At 49.0% G+C, this 16601-nt stretch overlaps 4 protein-coding genes and 2 non-coding genes across 6 annotated transcripts; 5 read left to right on the forward strand and 1 right to left on the reverse strand.

Moving 5' to 3' along the window:
- Window positions 1-1174: 1174 nt before the first annotated feature.
- Window positions 1175-3272, forward strand: EI90DRAFT_3118704 (uncharacterized protein; the record flags this gene model as incomplete). The annotated part of the gene is made up of 4 exons (XM_039063132.1): window positions 1175-1954; window positions 2025-2518; window positions 2610-2800; window positions 2860-3272. 4 exons carry the CDS (start codon window positions 1175-1177, stop codon window positions 3270-3272), a joined length of 1878 nt encoding a protein of 625 aa, XP_038920563.1.
- Window positions 3273-4887: 1615 nt separating this feature from the next.
- On the forward strand, window positions 4888-5519 carry EI90DRAFT_3252650 (uncharacterized protein). The gene has a single exon (XM_039066584.1). The coding sequence runs from the start codon at window positions 5190-5192 to the stop codon at window positions 5343-5345; it is 156 nt and encodes a 51-aa protein (XP_038920564.1). The 5' UTR covers window positions 4888-5189; the 3' UTR covers window positions 5346-5519.
- Window positions 5520-5952: 433 nt separating this feature from the next.
- On the forward strand, window positions 5953-6045 carry EI90DRAFT_t61. Its single transcript has one exon. It is a non-coding gene; the product is annotated as a tRNA-Leu (tRNA).
- Window positions 6046-7233: 1188 nt separating this feature from the next.
- EI90DRAFT_3013560 (uncharacterized protein) lies at window positions 7234-8352 on the reverse strand (the record flags this gene model as incomplete). The annotated part of the gene is made up of 6 exons (XM_039056676.1): window positions 7234-7637; window positions 7689-7745; window positions 7833-7877; window positions 7927-8211; window positions 8240-8285; window positions 8308-8352. The coding sequence occupies 6 exons, from the start codon at window positions 8350-8352 to the stop codon at window positions 7234-7236; spliced, it is 882 nt and encodes a 293-aa protein (XP_038920565.1).
- Window positions 8353-9958: 1606 nt separating this feature from the next.
- On the forward strand, window positions 9959-10037 carry EI90DRAFT_t62. The gene has a single exon. It is a non-coding gene; the product is annotated as a tRNA-Met (tRNA).
- A 1803-nt stretch (window positions 10038-11840) lies between these two features.
- Window positions 11841-13847, forward strand: EI90DRAFT_3042458 (protein phosphatase methylesterase). Its single transcript, XM_039059188.1, has 8 exons — window positions 11841-11979; window positions 12040-12567; window positions 12623-12756; window positions 12807-12912; window positions 12960-13050; window positions 13099-13250; window positions 13309-13469; window positions 13521-13847. Exons 2-8 carry the CDS (start codon window positions 12141-12143, stop codon window positions 13614-13616), a joined length of 1167 nt encoding a protein of 388 aa, XP_038920566.1. The 5' UTR covers window positions 11841-11979; window positions 12040-12140; the 3' UTR covers window positions 13617-13847.
- The last annotated feature ends 2754 nt before the right edge of the window (window positions 13848-16601 follow it).

Raw genomic sequence — 16601 nt, forward strand, 5'->3', positions numbered from 1 at the left:
CGAGGAGGACCTCGACGTGAAAGCCAAACAGAAATGATGCGCCAAAGTATTGCTATGAAGACGAGAGAGGAAACGACAGCGACTGCAGCGATGATCGGAGTTTTACTGCTGTGTCTCCCACCACCGCTGGGAATTGAGACGGTTGGAGCTGGAGTCCGGGTCTGCGAGGTGGTCGATATTCGCCTACTTCTACTTCCTCTACCGCCGCCACCCTCTTGTGTTTTGCTAGGATAAGAAACAGTGGAAGATGAGATGGGTTGCGTAGTCGTCGCCGTCGTCGTCGTCGGAGGGCGGGATGATGAAGCTTGGGATATTGATGATATCGGGTGATGAGAAGATCTGGCATGACCGGAGGAAGATGCAGGTGGAAACTGCTGCGTTCGAGGCGATGAGGAGCCGGGAGCCGGAGCGCTGTTTCTCGTTGTCGTCCTCGGTGAACGCGTGGTAGACATTAGGGGGTTGGGACGTGGTTGATGGTGGGGAGGACAGAAGAGAGGAACGGAAGCGAGCTAGGAAGAGATAAAATGGAAAGAGGGAATATTAAGTGGAAAAAAGGAAAAAACAAAAAAAAAGCTGATGATCAGCCAAATGAACGTTGGGAGAAGTGAGGGGGGGTTGGACAAGCAACCTATTACATATCAATTTGGAGGCGCCCACATTAATGGAGATTGGATAAAGATAACAGTGAACACGTGGGAATGCTTACGTGAGTATATGCAGAGAGAAGTGCAACGACGGAACGTCGAGAGATGCGATGAGGAGGTGGTTGGTTGAGGTTGAGGTTGGACTTTGACCCAACTGGTATCATTGACGGAAGGGTCAATGAGCAAATAAATCACCATTCCGATATTTCCCAATTTTATTTTGTTGGAGCCAAGCGTTTCCATTTAGGGAAATGAGTATTATCGCGAAAAATGGTGATTGGTTGTTACCCTCAAATTTACTATTTTTGGCACCTGACCCGTCTATTTACGTCATTCCATTCGGGAATTGCCCATCCTGTCAAGTCATTTCCCCTTCCATATCCGAGTTAGGGCACAGCCCCCCACTTAGCGGCTCTTTGCCGAGTCAACAGGACCTAATTCAACTCTCCTGACGACCTTTGACGTATTACAATGTAAAATACAAGAAAACAGAACACGACCTCTCCTGTTGGCAATCCGGGTTCAACACCATGCAGGGCCTTTCACATGCCGTCGCCCACTCCTCTCATCATTCCATCCACAGCACCGCAACTGCTTCTAACACTAACAAATCCAATATACCCCTCGCACAGCGTCTTCTCCATCCTTCCAATCCATCTATTCCTCTTCCCCCTATCCTCCTCTCGAACCCATCCAATTACCAAGAGGTCATTTCACAACTCAACAACGAACTCTACGACCTCATCGCTCTCTCTTTACGCGCATACATCTCCTCTTTATGGTGGCACACTTACATCTCACCAAGAGACAAATCTTTCTTACCTGAAATAAACCTCACCATCACCCACATCTTACAAGCCCTCGAACAACGTCTCCTCGACGTCGCAAACCTTCCAAATCTCTTCTTTCATACTTTACCCATTCTACTCATACAGCATTACAAAGATTATCGTTCAGCTCTTTCTAAACTTTCTACGAGTTACTATGCGCCCAGTCCTCTACAAGGATCGACGACTCGGAGCAACAGCACAAGTACCAATGACCTCGCTCATATCTTCCACTCAACACAGCCTCATCTCGGAGTAGACGAGTTCGGTTCCTTCAACGATACCTACCTTCGTCAAATCATCGATCACATTCTCAAAGCGACTCTACCCCCAGATGACTACCAAAGCGATCTCGAAAGGTCCATCATTCGAGAAATCTTGGTCAAACCCCTCCTTGGATCAGCTGTCTTGCCTACTTTATCACAACCTTGGTTCTTACATTCTATTGCCTTGTCCTTCTTAGGCGTTCCTTTACCAATACAAGTAAGTAACATATATCCCCTTGGTGCCTACTCGCGCGCTCACCTAATTGATGCATTTCGTGCTACATTAGCCACACTCCCCGCCACCCCCTCCGCCACTCGAATCGGAATCAACCTCAAACTCCACATCCATATCCTCCATCCTCCTCCCGCACAACATCCTCATCTCCCTTCTCACCTGCATCCAATCCATCTCAACCACCTGTCTAACCATCATTTCTTTCTTCCAAACCACATTTACCTTGATATATACCATCAACACTTTACCATCCCCATCTTCAACGACGGAAGACAACAATGGCGGCGGCAGAAGGCTCAATAAGGGTAATATGAACTTTGAAGCAGACCGCAAGGCAGTAGAATGGGAAGAGGAATCGTCGTCGTCGTCATCGTCACCATCCAGGGGAATTATTACTACTGGGAATGACGACACCGATATCGACATCGTTCAACCTATCGTCGAGCTAACCGCTCAAGTGTTCAAGATGAGAGAAAGGACCGCAAGTACTGCTTTGCTGATCTTTATCAAAGCCATTACGATCTATTTTAAATCTTTCTTTAACAAGTAAGCTCCTTTCCGCCCCCTTGCGGGGTTGGCTGCCGATTCCCCGCCAAAAGAATTATCTAACTTTTCCCCCCCACCCCCCCAACGTCAGACTTCTCCTTTACACACTCAAAACCAACCTACTCACCCCACCCCGAATCGTTCAACTCGTTCAACTCTCGAAAAAGACTCTTTTCCCCCTCGAAGGAGGTTGGCCTGGTCCTTCACCTGAGGATCCGTCACTTGAACAACAATTATTGATGAAGGACGCTTTGGAGGATAAGATCCTCGAGATGATTCCGAGTACGTGCTTACGTTGTTATGTCTCTGTCCCCATGGGAAGTCAATTTTTTGAGCAATAGGTTCACTACGACCTTACCTACTTGGTCCACCATCACCGGCGACGAGGACGACGCAACGAAAGCATAAAGAAGCGATTAGAGACATGCTAGAACCATTAAGTGGGTCGAAGGAGTGTAATGCTCATCTAGTCATGTTGGTCTTCGAAGCGGTCGTGTTGGCACTGTTCCCTGAGATGGGAGTAGTAGGAGGAAGTGGAGGAGGAAGTGGAAGAAGTGGTCGAGGAGGACGTGGCGCTGATGATGATGATAGCGATGGGCTTGGAGGCGGAGTGGATGTGGATGTGGATGTGAATGGAGATGGGAGGTTGGGGGCCAGAAGCCAAACAGGAGATGATACGAAACCGCCATCGGCTTCTGCCAGTGGTGACAGGTTGTCTGAGTACGCCATTGCCAAATCACCACTTGCGACTTAATCGTAATCCATAATATGTTGGAAAGGGGGAATTGGGAAACGCAAAAAATGCAACTGCCAGGATCTTACTTAGCTAGGCTTCTTTAACGGCTTCCCCATCACAGCATGCCTCCCGTTGAAACTTGCTAGGCGATAAAGCGCCCCCACCGATGACCATTAGTTCGTCAAGTTGGATTGTTATGGATGTATGTGGAAAGGTGATTTTCTATGTAAACACAGAGGTGCAACCTTGCATGGGGTCGCTTGCTTCCGCACATGTGTGCTGATGAAGAATTTTTTTCTTTCGGTCAACGCTAGTGTGGGATTCAAGTCTGCAATTTTATATCGAGCCGCAGTTGGGGCCAGAAAAATGGACCACTACACGCACACCACCGAGAGGCGTACAGCCCGTCAATTGGAACCGTGATAGGCTCAAGGACTCTGACCGAGTTATCGAGACTTGGGCAGACGAGTTAATAGGTCATCCACCTTCGAAAGTGAGGAGCCGTTTACCCTGTGTGCCTTGGCCAAACTTGCACTGTGGCCGGAATAAGATGAGATCTAAGAGTGCTATATTCAAGCCCTTCGGGAGCGTGGGAGGGGGCAAATTCAGCCAAGTACTTGAACGGGATATGTAGTGTATGACGGAAAGAGACCAGTTGACAACTGGGCCTGCGCGCCTACCGCACCATCCTAGTGGACGCAGAGAAAGACAAAGTCCAATATCCGCACGCCCATAAAGATTAGGAATAAGTGCCCCCCCAGGAGACAACACATGAAGTAGCAGCCAGAAGGGAAAAGTGGCAAAGTGAACTAAGAACAAACCGCAAGTGAACAAGACCCACTTGCTTCATTCTGTTGAGTAAGGCAAGGCCCGTAGGCTGGCAGTTGTCACTGTTGTTGCCTCTGAAAATTCATAGCCTGGAATCGACGGTTCGACCAGGAGAGGGCTGCATATGCGGGGGCAAAGTCCGATTGCGGATGCAAAACCACTCCTGGTCACGAAATATCAACGGCGTATGTGTCGCATGTGTCGCACAGGGTTATTCTCCGCGACGTCACCGACAACTTGACACCGACAGTTCTCACACTTGGAAAGTGCTGCCGTCTATTGCGCAGCATCAGCAGGCCCGGCTGCTCATTTAGCCCATTGAAACGCAACGTGACTTTGGAAGTAGATGCCCCCCCGCGGCTATGAAATTGATTCCCTGAGTCTGGCTGGTTCCAGGTCAGACTTGTAAGGGAGTTGAGCAAGCGAAAGGTTTAAGACAGTAGATGTCGTGTCAGCGACGTTAACGATCGAAAGCAAGCAGTGAAAGAAGGGTGTGATGAGTCGACTTGGGGAGCGAACCAGACTCTTACAGGGACACAAGGTAAAAGACCAAGTAGCAGACTAAGGGTTCTCATGTGTATCCATGGAAGTAGCATCTATAGAGGCTGGTACCTATCGTCCAACAATGAACTCGCGTTGCCTCTCGCACCAATTTTCTGTCGATAGTGAGGGAAAACCACTTGACTAGACCGAGTTGGTGTTCACCATTTTGGCTAAGATTTTCGTTTGGAACGAGCGCACGCGTGCACGGTCCGAGAGATGGTTACCACGTGGGCGTGGGAAATTATGGTAAGTTTTTTCCCAGAGCCCCCTTTGTCCTGTTCGCTCTGAACGATCAGAATTACGAGATTACGCGAGCCATATGCTCTGGCGGGCTCTCGTTATACGTGGTCGGTGGCTTTCTGCCTTGTCAGGGAAACCCTTGAGGTGATATGCTTCTACTTTTCTCTTCGTGCTCATCGCACGGCAACTGGGTGTGTCACTAATGAGTGTGCTAAATGGTTAGCACGTAATGCTCGACTACTGGTCGGGTCTCAATCTCTCGGGACACTCGCCACTATAAGGCCGTCAAATGCTACTGAAGTGCCCGGTGCACCATTCGCACTTATGGAGTACTTCCATGCTATTCGACTGGCTCACCAGCTCTCATCCTCGTTGACATCTCACAGAGTGCCACCAATATATGGGCCTCACCGACACATGCCACTACATTCACCATCCAGGCACCCTTATCACTATCACCAGTATCAAAGCCCCGTATAGCACTCATCGGTTCAGTCAGTGCTGTGGGACCATACAATGATCTCGACAGCCTGGAAGAATGTTATATTGACAGACACCCAGATGCCACCTCGTGGTTGCCAGGGAAGTCACCATTTCAAGTAAGCCCATGTCCAATGGGCTCGATTTGATCCTTCCGTTATATATTATGTTGGCGCGCAAGTTATCTCCTTAACAATGGCCCCGAGTGCCTTTGTGTGACCACGAAACGAAGCTTTCACACCGCAGAGGGAGGATGGGGATCCCTACCCATACTTCCTATTAGAGTAACGATAGCTCGAGCCCGAGAACGCAACGGCACGGAGCTCTGACATGAACCAAGTGGTTCTCGTCGCCACAGCCACAAACCAATGACCCCAACCCACAGCCCAGGACTTTGAAATTTCTCACATGGACAAACACCGTGAAATTGAATGTCACGTCACTCGATCTCAAAAGGCGACTCACGAGCTGAATTAACCGCCTTGAAGCAATGAACGAGGCGATTATAAATTCTTGTCTTAATGTCCACACCACCTAAAATTAATTCTACCAAGAGGCTTGGGTCATATGGGTCGCGTTGTGTCTCCCTAGCTGGCTCTTAGCTGTGGGTGAGATGGTCGAGTTAATCCAAGGCGCCAGATTAAGGATCCCTATATCTCTGGTCCGTTCGCGGGCGTGGGTTCGGATCCCACTCTCATCACGGGGGATATTTTTATTGGCGCCAATCAAGATCCACTGTTTTTCTACCTTCAGCCTAAGAGACTCATTCCTCTGGTTTTTAACATCACAATTGGTTGCACTGTTGCTCTAAATGCTTGACTTTGCTTGCTATTGGCGCTGTGCGGCGCTATTTGTGTAGTGGGTTCGACAACTGATACGTGGCACACAGCTGGATAGAGGTCGTTTTCTCGAAATAGCAGGGTTTGTCGCATCGAAATTGTTCACCCGAAGAACAATTTTCCCACAAGTTGCACTAGCGACTCTGAACCCTTGCTCTAATGACTCCTATTTTTGAGTCACCGCATAGATGAGACTTGAGCCTTAACTTCTGTGTACTACCAGCCCTCGAGGTGCCAAAGAAGCACTGGGATCATTGATCAATGTTCAGCACCCCGGGACGATGAGCAAGCCGATGCCCGTGGATCAAAGACAAGCTAAATCCAATGGCTCGGCTCGGCCACCACTTCACGGCATTTCCGATTCAGTATCGGAGGTGGAAGTTGAATCGGCAACGCAGTATCCCTTCCTGACAACGCTCGTCGCACCTGGCAAAGCTTTCTGTCAGGCGGTTAGGGATGTGTGACCGAGGTCCACATCAGCTCTCATCTCGGTGTTCTGTCAAGACGACATATACTTCTAAGTCTGCTTCCAAGTATGACGCAACCATCCAAACATGATTATAACATCAGATATGTAGCAGCATCAGCTAGACACTGAGCTTCGATGTAGTCCGAGGCCGTTATCGAGAATCAAAGAAACCTCCTTGATAGCATATGTCCCGCGATCCTTTGCGCACCCGTAATAATGCTCTCTGCAGTAATTATGTCATCTCGCACGTAGGTACTTGATTTCTCGCCTACAACATCTGCCCATAGTTACGGCAGGCAATGATCAATATTACAGCAACAGGAATGGGGCCAAATGACTAGAACGGGAACCCTAGAATCGGAGCCCGATACAGTATATTTTGGATTGAACCGAATTAAACGAAGGTATCATTATGTGCGGAATAGTTGGCAGAGAACGAGGGGCAGAAAGAATAAGGCTACACTAGTGCGATGAGCGGATCAATCACGCACAATGTCGGCTTGTGAGCAATAATAAGCAAGATATACTGTGACTGTTAAGGTGTTAGGTGTTGGGTGTGCTCGTTTTTATTGAGAGTCGTCTAGTCTTTGAGGTGGTACATCTCAGCGAACAGTTGCGAGAGTGGGCAAGGAAGGCTCACGTACTTCGCAACACTCTCCGACATTTCTCTTACTAAGGCGACTGTCTCTATTGCAGTACTGCAAAGCTTGGCTAGGACATGCTCCGACGACGGCAGCTTTTCAGCGCGATGTCCCAAGATCTCCATGATTTCATCCTCTGAGTCAACATATGTCGAGGTGGGGGACAATTTGCCTGATCCCTCCCTCGAGTCGTGGGCCACCCTGTCGTCATCGAATACTGAAGTCATCGTGGAGGAAAGTACCCGCTCAGCAGATAATGTCTCTTGAAGACGGGTCAGTGCGTGCTCAAGAGTGCTCGCATTAGCATCCAAGCGAGACGACACGGACTTCAGGCGTAGAGTAGCTAGAAGCCAGACGAGTTGGTAAAAGCAATGGTTCAGACAAATATGCTGACCAGAACCAGATTCGGTTGCCTCGAGCGATGAACACGCTCCTTGACCAGTTTGGAAGGCTGAATGGGCAAAAGGTAAGGAATGTACAGGGATCAAGAGTGGGGTAAGTAGCTCATTCCGTCACACAATTGGATCCTGAAATTTACCTTGTGGTGCGGTGTACCTCCTTGTGAAATCCTCCAGCGTTGTTTCTGCGCATATCGTTAGCCTTGTTACGTGGTGGATTAGCATCCTACCTACTCCAAGGATTGAACGCCTCCTCAAAGGGGTTCCCCTTTAATAAACCGTCCTCGCGAGACTCGAATGTTGCACCCCCTTCAGAGCAAGGAATGCGGGGCCCGGCCCACTGCCATTGAATGTGATTCTCATGCTCTAAAGCAGGGGCTGGCTCGGCCATGTTCATGAGCCGCTCTATCTCAGCTTCGGAGAAGTCAAGCTCCAAGTCCGTCTGATTTATGGCACCATTCGGTAATGAAGTTACAATTGTGATATATGAGGAACGACGCGTGAAAGTGGGTCGAGAAACTGTTCAGCAATGATTAGCAATATATACGAGTGTTCAGTGACCAAAACCCGCCTTCTTCGCGCTCCCTGGCTTCCTGGGAGGAGTATGCCACGTACAGGTTGCCTATTCGTCTGTCTCAGTAAAACTGCTTGTTCACACATGGTGAAACATTGGTACGCTGTTGGTTGTAAGGTAAGTCGGCGAACGAGCTCGAACGCTTGCGACCCGAGCGTTTGCGCCCAAGACGTGTAGTTGGTGGTACATTTTCGTTCCCACGGACGCGAGATCGGCGAGCTGAGGAGCGCGCTCTCTGCATTACGGGCATCTTCTTGGAATTATATTTGACGGACGGTTAGAAGGAATGATTCAAGTAAGGCTAGAGGCCGATGTGAGCGTCAAGAAAGTGAAAAGAGGGGTATGAGGTTGCAGCCGTATCAGAGGACCTGCTCCGTTAAGCACACAGTCGACACGCGTTGAAAGAGGGAGGTAGTGGGAGGAAGATAAAGTAGCAGCGCTCTAACGATCCAGTGCTCTTAAGCTGGGGATTCAAGAGCCATACTATTTCCATGACGGCCAAAGGTGGCAGCAAAACAATGTATGAGTCAAGCGCAGTTTGAGCGGCCTCTTGCAGATGCTCCTAATTCCTGAGCCTCGTCTGCGTGGCTTACGACACATTTGGTAAGCCATCCCTAATTTGGACGGAACATACTTGCAATTGTGGAACAAGGAATTAGAAGACAAATAATAGGGCTGCTTGACCCCGCGGTCAACAGAATGAGTAAATCCAGATTTCACACTAAATGTACAGTCATATCCAACACACCCAGAAAATGCAGTAGTATAGGGAATATGGGCCTATTCGCACCCCGGCGCCATGGCGATTGGGCGCGTGTACATCCATTGTGCATACCAAACACGGCATCACGCAATACTTGTTCTCTCGTCGGTACAACCATCTTCGTCCGCTGCATGAATAGCCAATTGGATCGGTCTAGGTTGCCTAGTACCACACGCACATTAGTGCCGCGGATCCAGGGACATATTGATGATCACGGAGGAGTTGCGGTAATTCCTCCGCAACCAATCGACAGCTCCCACACTCTCAGCTCATCGCCCCGCTGTACAAGTGGAGCTAACAACTTGGTGTTGACCATCCTCCTATTTAGGGACCAATTTCAGGAGTCGCGATCATTTCACTCAGACATGCTGTCAAGGTGGAGTGCAAGTTCGAAAGAATCCGTCAGTGCGAATTATTTGCCAAGTTGGTGACAAAGGAAAAGGAGTGCGGATATACGAGTCACGGCCTGCCTCCTTTCTGATCAGCAAAAATTTGAAAGATTAATCATCCAGCGTAAATGAGGATATGCCTTGGGATGCACGCAAGCATTTACATCCTTCCGTCAGGAAGCTGGGATCGACCCGGATGGTTGACCAAGAAAAGATGGATTTTGCGCCGGATCTGGGGGCAAGTAGCTGGATAGATCGTGATTGTTGTAATCGAATACTCAACTAGCATCAATGGTGCAAACACGAAGGGAAGTGTAAGGAATATGTAATTGTGCTTGTTTAAGCACTCCGTCGAGAAGCTACATTATCAACGGGGGAATTAAGGCCAATAGCAATATTCCCACGCTACCATTGTGTGGCGTTTGGTGCAATATACAATGAGGAATAAGGGATGAGGCAAGTATGTTGCTACCATTCCTCAAAATGGGAGTTGGACGAATTGACTGAGGAAAAATCACATCGCTGGCGAGCAGCGGAGGGAGCATCGTAACTCAGCGGCAGAGTGCTGGGCTCATATGAAGGAACCCAGAGGTCACTGGATCGAAACCAGTCGATGCTAACACTTTTTCCAATTGAAAATGTTGGGTTCCTTCAACGATCTGTAAAGGATTGACCTTACTTCACTATAATTTTGATCATAGTGATATTTGTTTCGCTATAGCGAGATGTTTGTTTATTTGTACATGTAATCGATCGCCTGACGCGCCACTTCCCCCCCTTGGATCATCCATTACTTTTATTTGGCCAGCCGATTGCACCTCCTCTGTTCTGTAATTTGGGAACGCACTTCTCCTGCTTAAGAACACAGGGAACGGAGCTCAAGATGTGTATCATTGTGAAGAACACCAAAACCCTGACTATTTTTTTTCAGCAGACGAACTTTGTCTCTCCACGTCCTCTCCGCGTCACAAAAATCGGACAGTCTATGAGCAAGGTCCCCCCCTCTAGAGTGCTCTAGAACATTTGAGAGCATTTGAGAACCCGTGAGAGCACCTGCATCAGGAAAACTGAACAAGTGCTCTAGAGCACTCTAGGGGACCTTGCTCATAGACTGTCCGATTTTCGTGACGCGCAGCGACCCCTTGCGGCTGTAATCGAGATGCGAAATCGGCTGTGGCCTGTTCACTGTGAATCGCCAACCATAACCATAGTTAGAGCAGAGCGGGACGATCAACAACAGCACGGGGGCGGATGGAGACAGGACGGAAATCCAGAAATACGGCTTAGTCCCGAACTCGTTGCTGTAGGTGAGGGTTCGAATATTTGGAAGTGAAAACGGTTATGGCACGGCTGCGTAGGCTAAGGGCGATCAACCTTACAAACCACCAATGATAGTTATTAGTGGGAAACCCCGCGACCTTGAGTCTCTTCAAAAACGCGCAACGTTTGGGCAGCGGTGGTTCAAGCAGCCAGATCTTTAGGGCCTCCTAAATGACGCCCAACGGCTGTTGGTCCGAGGGAGAATGGAAGGTTATAGGAGAGTTAGGGGGCCACCCGCGCGCCAGGCACCTGAGCCACTTGAGTTCTGTAACCCCCTGACTTCATTTGACCTGAAAGCGAAAATACCAATTATTAAAGTACGTTAGAAACGAGTGAATCACTAGCCTGAATGCCGGTGCGGAGACAGCAAGGTTGCTGTGTGAGTCGGGGCATCTGTCATGCACGCGGGACACTTGAGTTGCGCAATTCCCTTGGATGAACCCTTCCCCCTCGTTTTCCGAGGACCAAATTTCAGCTGATCGGCGGATCTTCATGCGTTGGAATCGAGTGCTCAGATAGAGAGGCAAATATAGTCCCCAGACATTCAGGGGCCAATGACGATCCATGAAACTCCTCCGAAACGCATTTTTTGCTGGCAGAGCCGATGACGACGGGCTCTTCGTGTATCGCGTTAGTTTGACCGACGATCTGCATCACGGTTTGGTGGGGTTGAAACGATCGAATTTTCCTTCTCGCCGTATTTCGAGCCCGGGTGCTAGGGGGACGGGAACTTGACATTTATCCTTAAACAACAGTTTGATTCCGTCGCGGGGCACATCTACCCCTTCGTCGTGGAGGTCAACCTGGAACTTAACTCCTTCTGCACAGTAGGTGAAGGAAGCGCACGGCGAAATTGACCCTCTGGGTCCCATTGGGGGTTTGAAAATACGGAATGAAAGCGTCGTTGTTGCTTTAAAGCAGCGAAAGTAGCAGTACAGGCCTGGCTTTCCAAAAACATTGGGTGAAGGTTTCATTGCATGGTGGGAATTATGTGACTATTGCAAATTCCACTTTATTTCACATCAGATGTTTTAATTAGACCTCGATCGGATCGGTCTATGGCGACTTTAGCTGTATTGTAGCGGAGTTGTCCGAATTTATTGTCTTTGCACTGCCATTCAGTCTAAACCCACAGGACCCGCTACAGAGTAGCGGGAATACAGCTCATCAAAGCGTGATACTTAGACGGACACTCAAGGCACGAGGCGAACGGGGGAACGGAACGACACCGTCCCCAAATAGTAAGCACTTCACTGCCAGCGATCTTTCAACCAGCATAATACCTTAATCCGTTCCATCAGTACCGTGTACGTAGGCCCAACTTTTCCTTCCAGCGAGGAAGCGTGAGCTCCAGGAAGAATTCATCCATCCATCCACGTCCCCTCCTGGCTCATATTCTGCTATGAGCGATTTGTTGAGATCAACAATGAGTGCAAGACTGGCCAAATTGCCCCCAGTCCCACCGTATGATAATGAGGAAGCAGAAGAAGAGGAAGGAAAGGATAGCCTAGGGTCATTATCCCTCAATCCTCCGGCACTCGACTCTCGAGAACGCTCCACCAAGCCAAATCCAGTTCTATCACCTCTCTCGGCCTCCACACATTTCGATCAAGCCATTCAGGTTGCTGTCCCAGCTTCTGATCTGGATTTTCGTGTGTATATCACGCCTCCCGTACCTCCTAAAAACCCAAACGATGGGAAAAGTAGCATAATATGTGCGCATCACGGAGCTGGTTACTCGGCGCTTAGCTTTGCTTGTCTAGCAAAAGCTGTGACTGAAATGACTGACGGGGAACTTGGATTCATGGCTTTCGATGCACGGGCTCATGGTGAGTGAGTGCAGAATAATAATTCATATCACTTGCCCAATGCGTACCCTCGAAGGAAAGACATACTCGTTGTCAAATCCTCCGTCCGATCCAGCGTTGCTTGATTTGTCCTTGACTAGGCTAGTTGACGATTTTGTTAATCTCACAACAACAATGTATCCTGAGCCTCTTGAAGCGCCTACGTTCGTCGTATGTCCATCCGACTGTGCGCGACGCTCTTCATCTGACTCCGGCCCCAGTTAGTAGGGCATAGTATGGGAGGCGCAGTTTTTACAAATGCAACACCACGTCTTCTCGAGAAGAAATATTCGATAGGGGGAGTGACGGTCCTGGACGTTGTAGAAGGTGGGTTCTCCTGATGTTGGGAGAATGTGAGTCTGATCGACCATCAGGTTCTGCGATGGAGGCCCTTCCTCACATGCATCAGCTTTTGGCTTCTCGACCGGAAGGTTTCCCAAGTGTAGAGAGAGCCATTGAATGGCAGTATGTCCGATGTTCTGTTTATAAAGACATGAACTTACCGATTGACAGCATCACCGGTAGCACCGGATCGGTGATACATAATACACTTTCTGCAAGACTATCCGTCCCATCATTGTTCATCGCCCCAAAGGACGGTGAGGAAGGGTCCATTGCATGGAAATGGAGAACCCCGCTCAAGTCAACTGCACCATTCTGGGAAAGTACGCCAATCCCCTTAGTGTTTCTTTGTTGTAATTAAGGCCCGACTCCCTGTGATAGGCTGGTTTGCAGGGTTGTCAAAGTCATTCCTCGCTGCACGGACTGCACGCTTGCTCATTCTAGCAGGTACTGACCGCCTGGATCGCGAGCTCATGATCGGGCAAATGCAGGGGAAATTTCAGATGGCTGTAATCCCAGACGTGGGTCATATGCTACACGAAGTGAGTGTCGAATTATCGCTCGTTGAAGGTTGACACTAAGCCGCCTTCAAGGATAACCCGGAGAAAGTTTCCCAAATCCTGGTTGACTTTTGGAAACGGAACGAGAGGATCACACTACCTGGTATCAAGAAGGTTGGAGAAAGGTAGAAAGGCGACTCCGAGTCTTTGGGTGAATCTCTGCTCTGGTATCTGTGTGTAGGTTATGTGATACGCAGTGTGGAAGAATGTCTTAGAAAAGCAGATAATCCCCTCTGGCGAATCACTTTCATTGCTGTCTGGCATTTTTCTACCCGATCTCTCTGTAGGCGAACTCAAACAAACCGCAATATATGCAGCACGCCTCCAACGCAACTGGGCGTCTGGAGATCCAAGAGTGTTTACCTATACTGAATTCTCCGTAGCAGTACCCTCTGCTTACGTCCAGATTGCCTGGTCAGGGCGGGAAGTATTTATTGACTATTCGTGGTGGCAATGTTGTGTCAATATGGCATCTGGAACCGAATCTAAGGAGATCGCGTCTGGGGGGCATCAGGGGCAATCGCCGAAGCGGTCCCCAACAGTGACAGTGGAGACCAGTATGTCCTCGTATTAGTCATCCATAGATTTATGCTGAATGTCTCCAGGCGTCAATATACGACTCTGTACAATCCAACCCTTGCTAAGAACGACATATTACGGAAAAATATTCGAAGAGGCATTTGTTTAATTACCAACGCCAAATGTTGATAGAACTGAAGGGTGCTCAGCTAATAACCCAGTTTGTCAGTGGGATGTCTCGCCACTCTACGTGCTTTAAATTTATACGTTCTTCCCTCCCTTGACAGCGCGGCACACTTGGATTCTCGGCTATAGAAGCCCTCAGCGACTGCATAATAATTCAACCTTGGAGCGTCGATATCTTCACACTTCCTGATATCGCATGGAATACGGAGCCTCACAACTTCCGGGAACAACTACTGTGTTCCAAGCCTTCCGACCCGAAATTTCGGATTGGCAATCTAGGATCATCATTCCGCATGGTGCGGGGAGGACGAGGAAAGTACGTTTAGCGCGGGTGGAGGGACGGATATGGGCGGGTCAGTTGAATGGCTGAATCAATCTCCAAGTCACTCACAGTTCATTGTGGTGCTGCGGAAGAGGTAGCGTCAAGATGATCACCCTAGTCGGTGAGAGGGATTATTATGGTGTCCTAGATCTGACGCCGGTTGCTCAAGTCCCCATTCGCGCTTAGGGAGGACCGTTCCGCCACTCTCTCCTTCTATTGCTGCGGGATCATCCCAAAGACCCGACTTGGTGCCTATGAGGACGATTGACGTCCGAGGTGCCATGGTACGAGATCTCCGGCTCCACCACTTAGAGTGAAAAGTAAGGATCTCGTTTTTAGCCAACTCGCGCAGTCTTATTGCAAAACAAAAGCTAGTAAACCTACCTTCGTTCGAACGTGTTCGAAGCTGGGGAGGGGGAAACGAGCGAAAAAAGCAGATTAAGAAAACGTCTGTTTGACAGTGGTTTCGCAAACGGTCGCAACTTTCGTCACCAGAAACATCCCAGAGTCCGAGAGATATGACCTTTCCATCTACCTATATTCGCTGGATAAGCCAATGATCATGTGTCCCCCCTCTTTGGTATGAGTCTCAAAGGTGTAATCCCCGGCGGGAGGGGGGGGGAGGCTGAGCGAACTCGTAGGAGTGCATTCGTCCTGAAAGCCCAGGACCATATAAGATTCATAGGCCACACGAACGGTGAAATTGCCGTGCAGGTGGTTCACTGGAACGTATTGTTGATGTAAGAGATGGGAAGATCACCGGAGGGGAGTGTTGAGCAAGTCATGAAACAATCCCGGAACTGAGAAGAGACTAAGCTGGTAAATGCCAGTAATGCCAGGCAAAAAGTTCGAATCCAATTAAATGATGATGCACGTAGGACTCTTCCTAGTAGGTCGACGTCGGGCATCAAAGGGAATCATGGAGTAGCATTCGCATAAACGGTGTGACGAGTACTTACGGGGCCGCTAGTATAACATCATCAAATAGATCCTCCAAACTCCTCTGCGAAAGGGCAGAGCATTTGAGGTACTTCACAGCACCTTTTGCCTCGCAATACCAGCTTGATAAAAAATGGAAGCCATTCCACTACGATTTGCAAGACAATTGTAGATGCATGACACAGAGCGGCTGAACGTTCACCGTTCTCGGGTACTTCTATCGTTTCGGGATCATCCCGAAGATCCAACTTGGTGCCTACGAGAACGATTGGCGTCTGAGGTGCGTGATGCAAGATAACATAAAACTAACCCACGTTCGTTCGAACGTTTTCGAAGCTAGGAGGGGAAACGATAGGCAGGTGACCAGCCTCTCTTTAGGGGAAGAGGAAAAGCAGATCAAGAAAACGTGGGTTTGAGGGTATGATAACGATCGTAAACGGTCGTAATACCCCTGGCCAACAGTATCCCAGAGTGCGAGTTCGAGAGATCTGGGCTCCTCATACCATTACACTAGCAGCCATCGCATAATTATCACACTAATGATCATGTGTCCCCCACCCTTTAGTCATGAGTCTGTCCCCGGTGGGGGTCGAGCGAACCTGTAGGAATGTGTTCTCCCTGAAAGCCCATATTCATACTAGGACAGTGCACGAACGCCATGCAAATGGCTCACTGGAAACTTATTGTTGATGTAAGACATCAAAAGGCACCTCTGCAGAGAACACAACTTGGTCAGAAAAAAAAACCTCTTTGTCTGCGAAAGCACCTTGCCAACGCCTCTGTCACCCATCTATACTAATAGAGGCTGGTAACCTGCCTATGTCACCCACAACTACCACTTCATAATTGACAAACGACACAGCCACTTCCTGGACCTGTCAATTCCACTTTAGGCTGGGATCCTGCCGTCATTCTGTCATGCGCGCTATTTCTCGAACACTTAGTTTTCCGACAGAATACCTGTTCGCAACATCTTTAAAGTCCTTAGCGCTCCCCATCATTCCTCTGACTTCTGACCCAGAACTTCATTCCCTTACGTACTCAAAACCCACCTCACCCCACCACGAATTGCCCAATTCATTCAACTCTCGCAAAAGACTCTCTCCCCTCGAAGGAGGATCGCTTGAGAAACTGTAGATGAGGGATAC

The sequence above is a fragment of the Cantharellus anzutake genome (assembly GCF_015039405.1).
Source record: "Cantharellus anzutake strain C23 chromosome Unknown EI90scaffold_8, whole genome shotgun sequence".
NCBI classification, from domain to species: domain Eukaryota; kingdom Fungi; phylum Basidiomycota; class Agaricomycetes; order Cantharellales; family Hydnaceae; genus Cantharellus; species Cantharellus anzutake.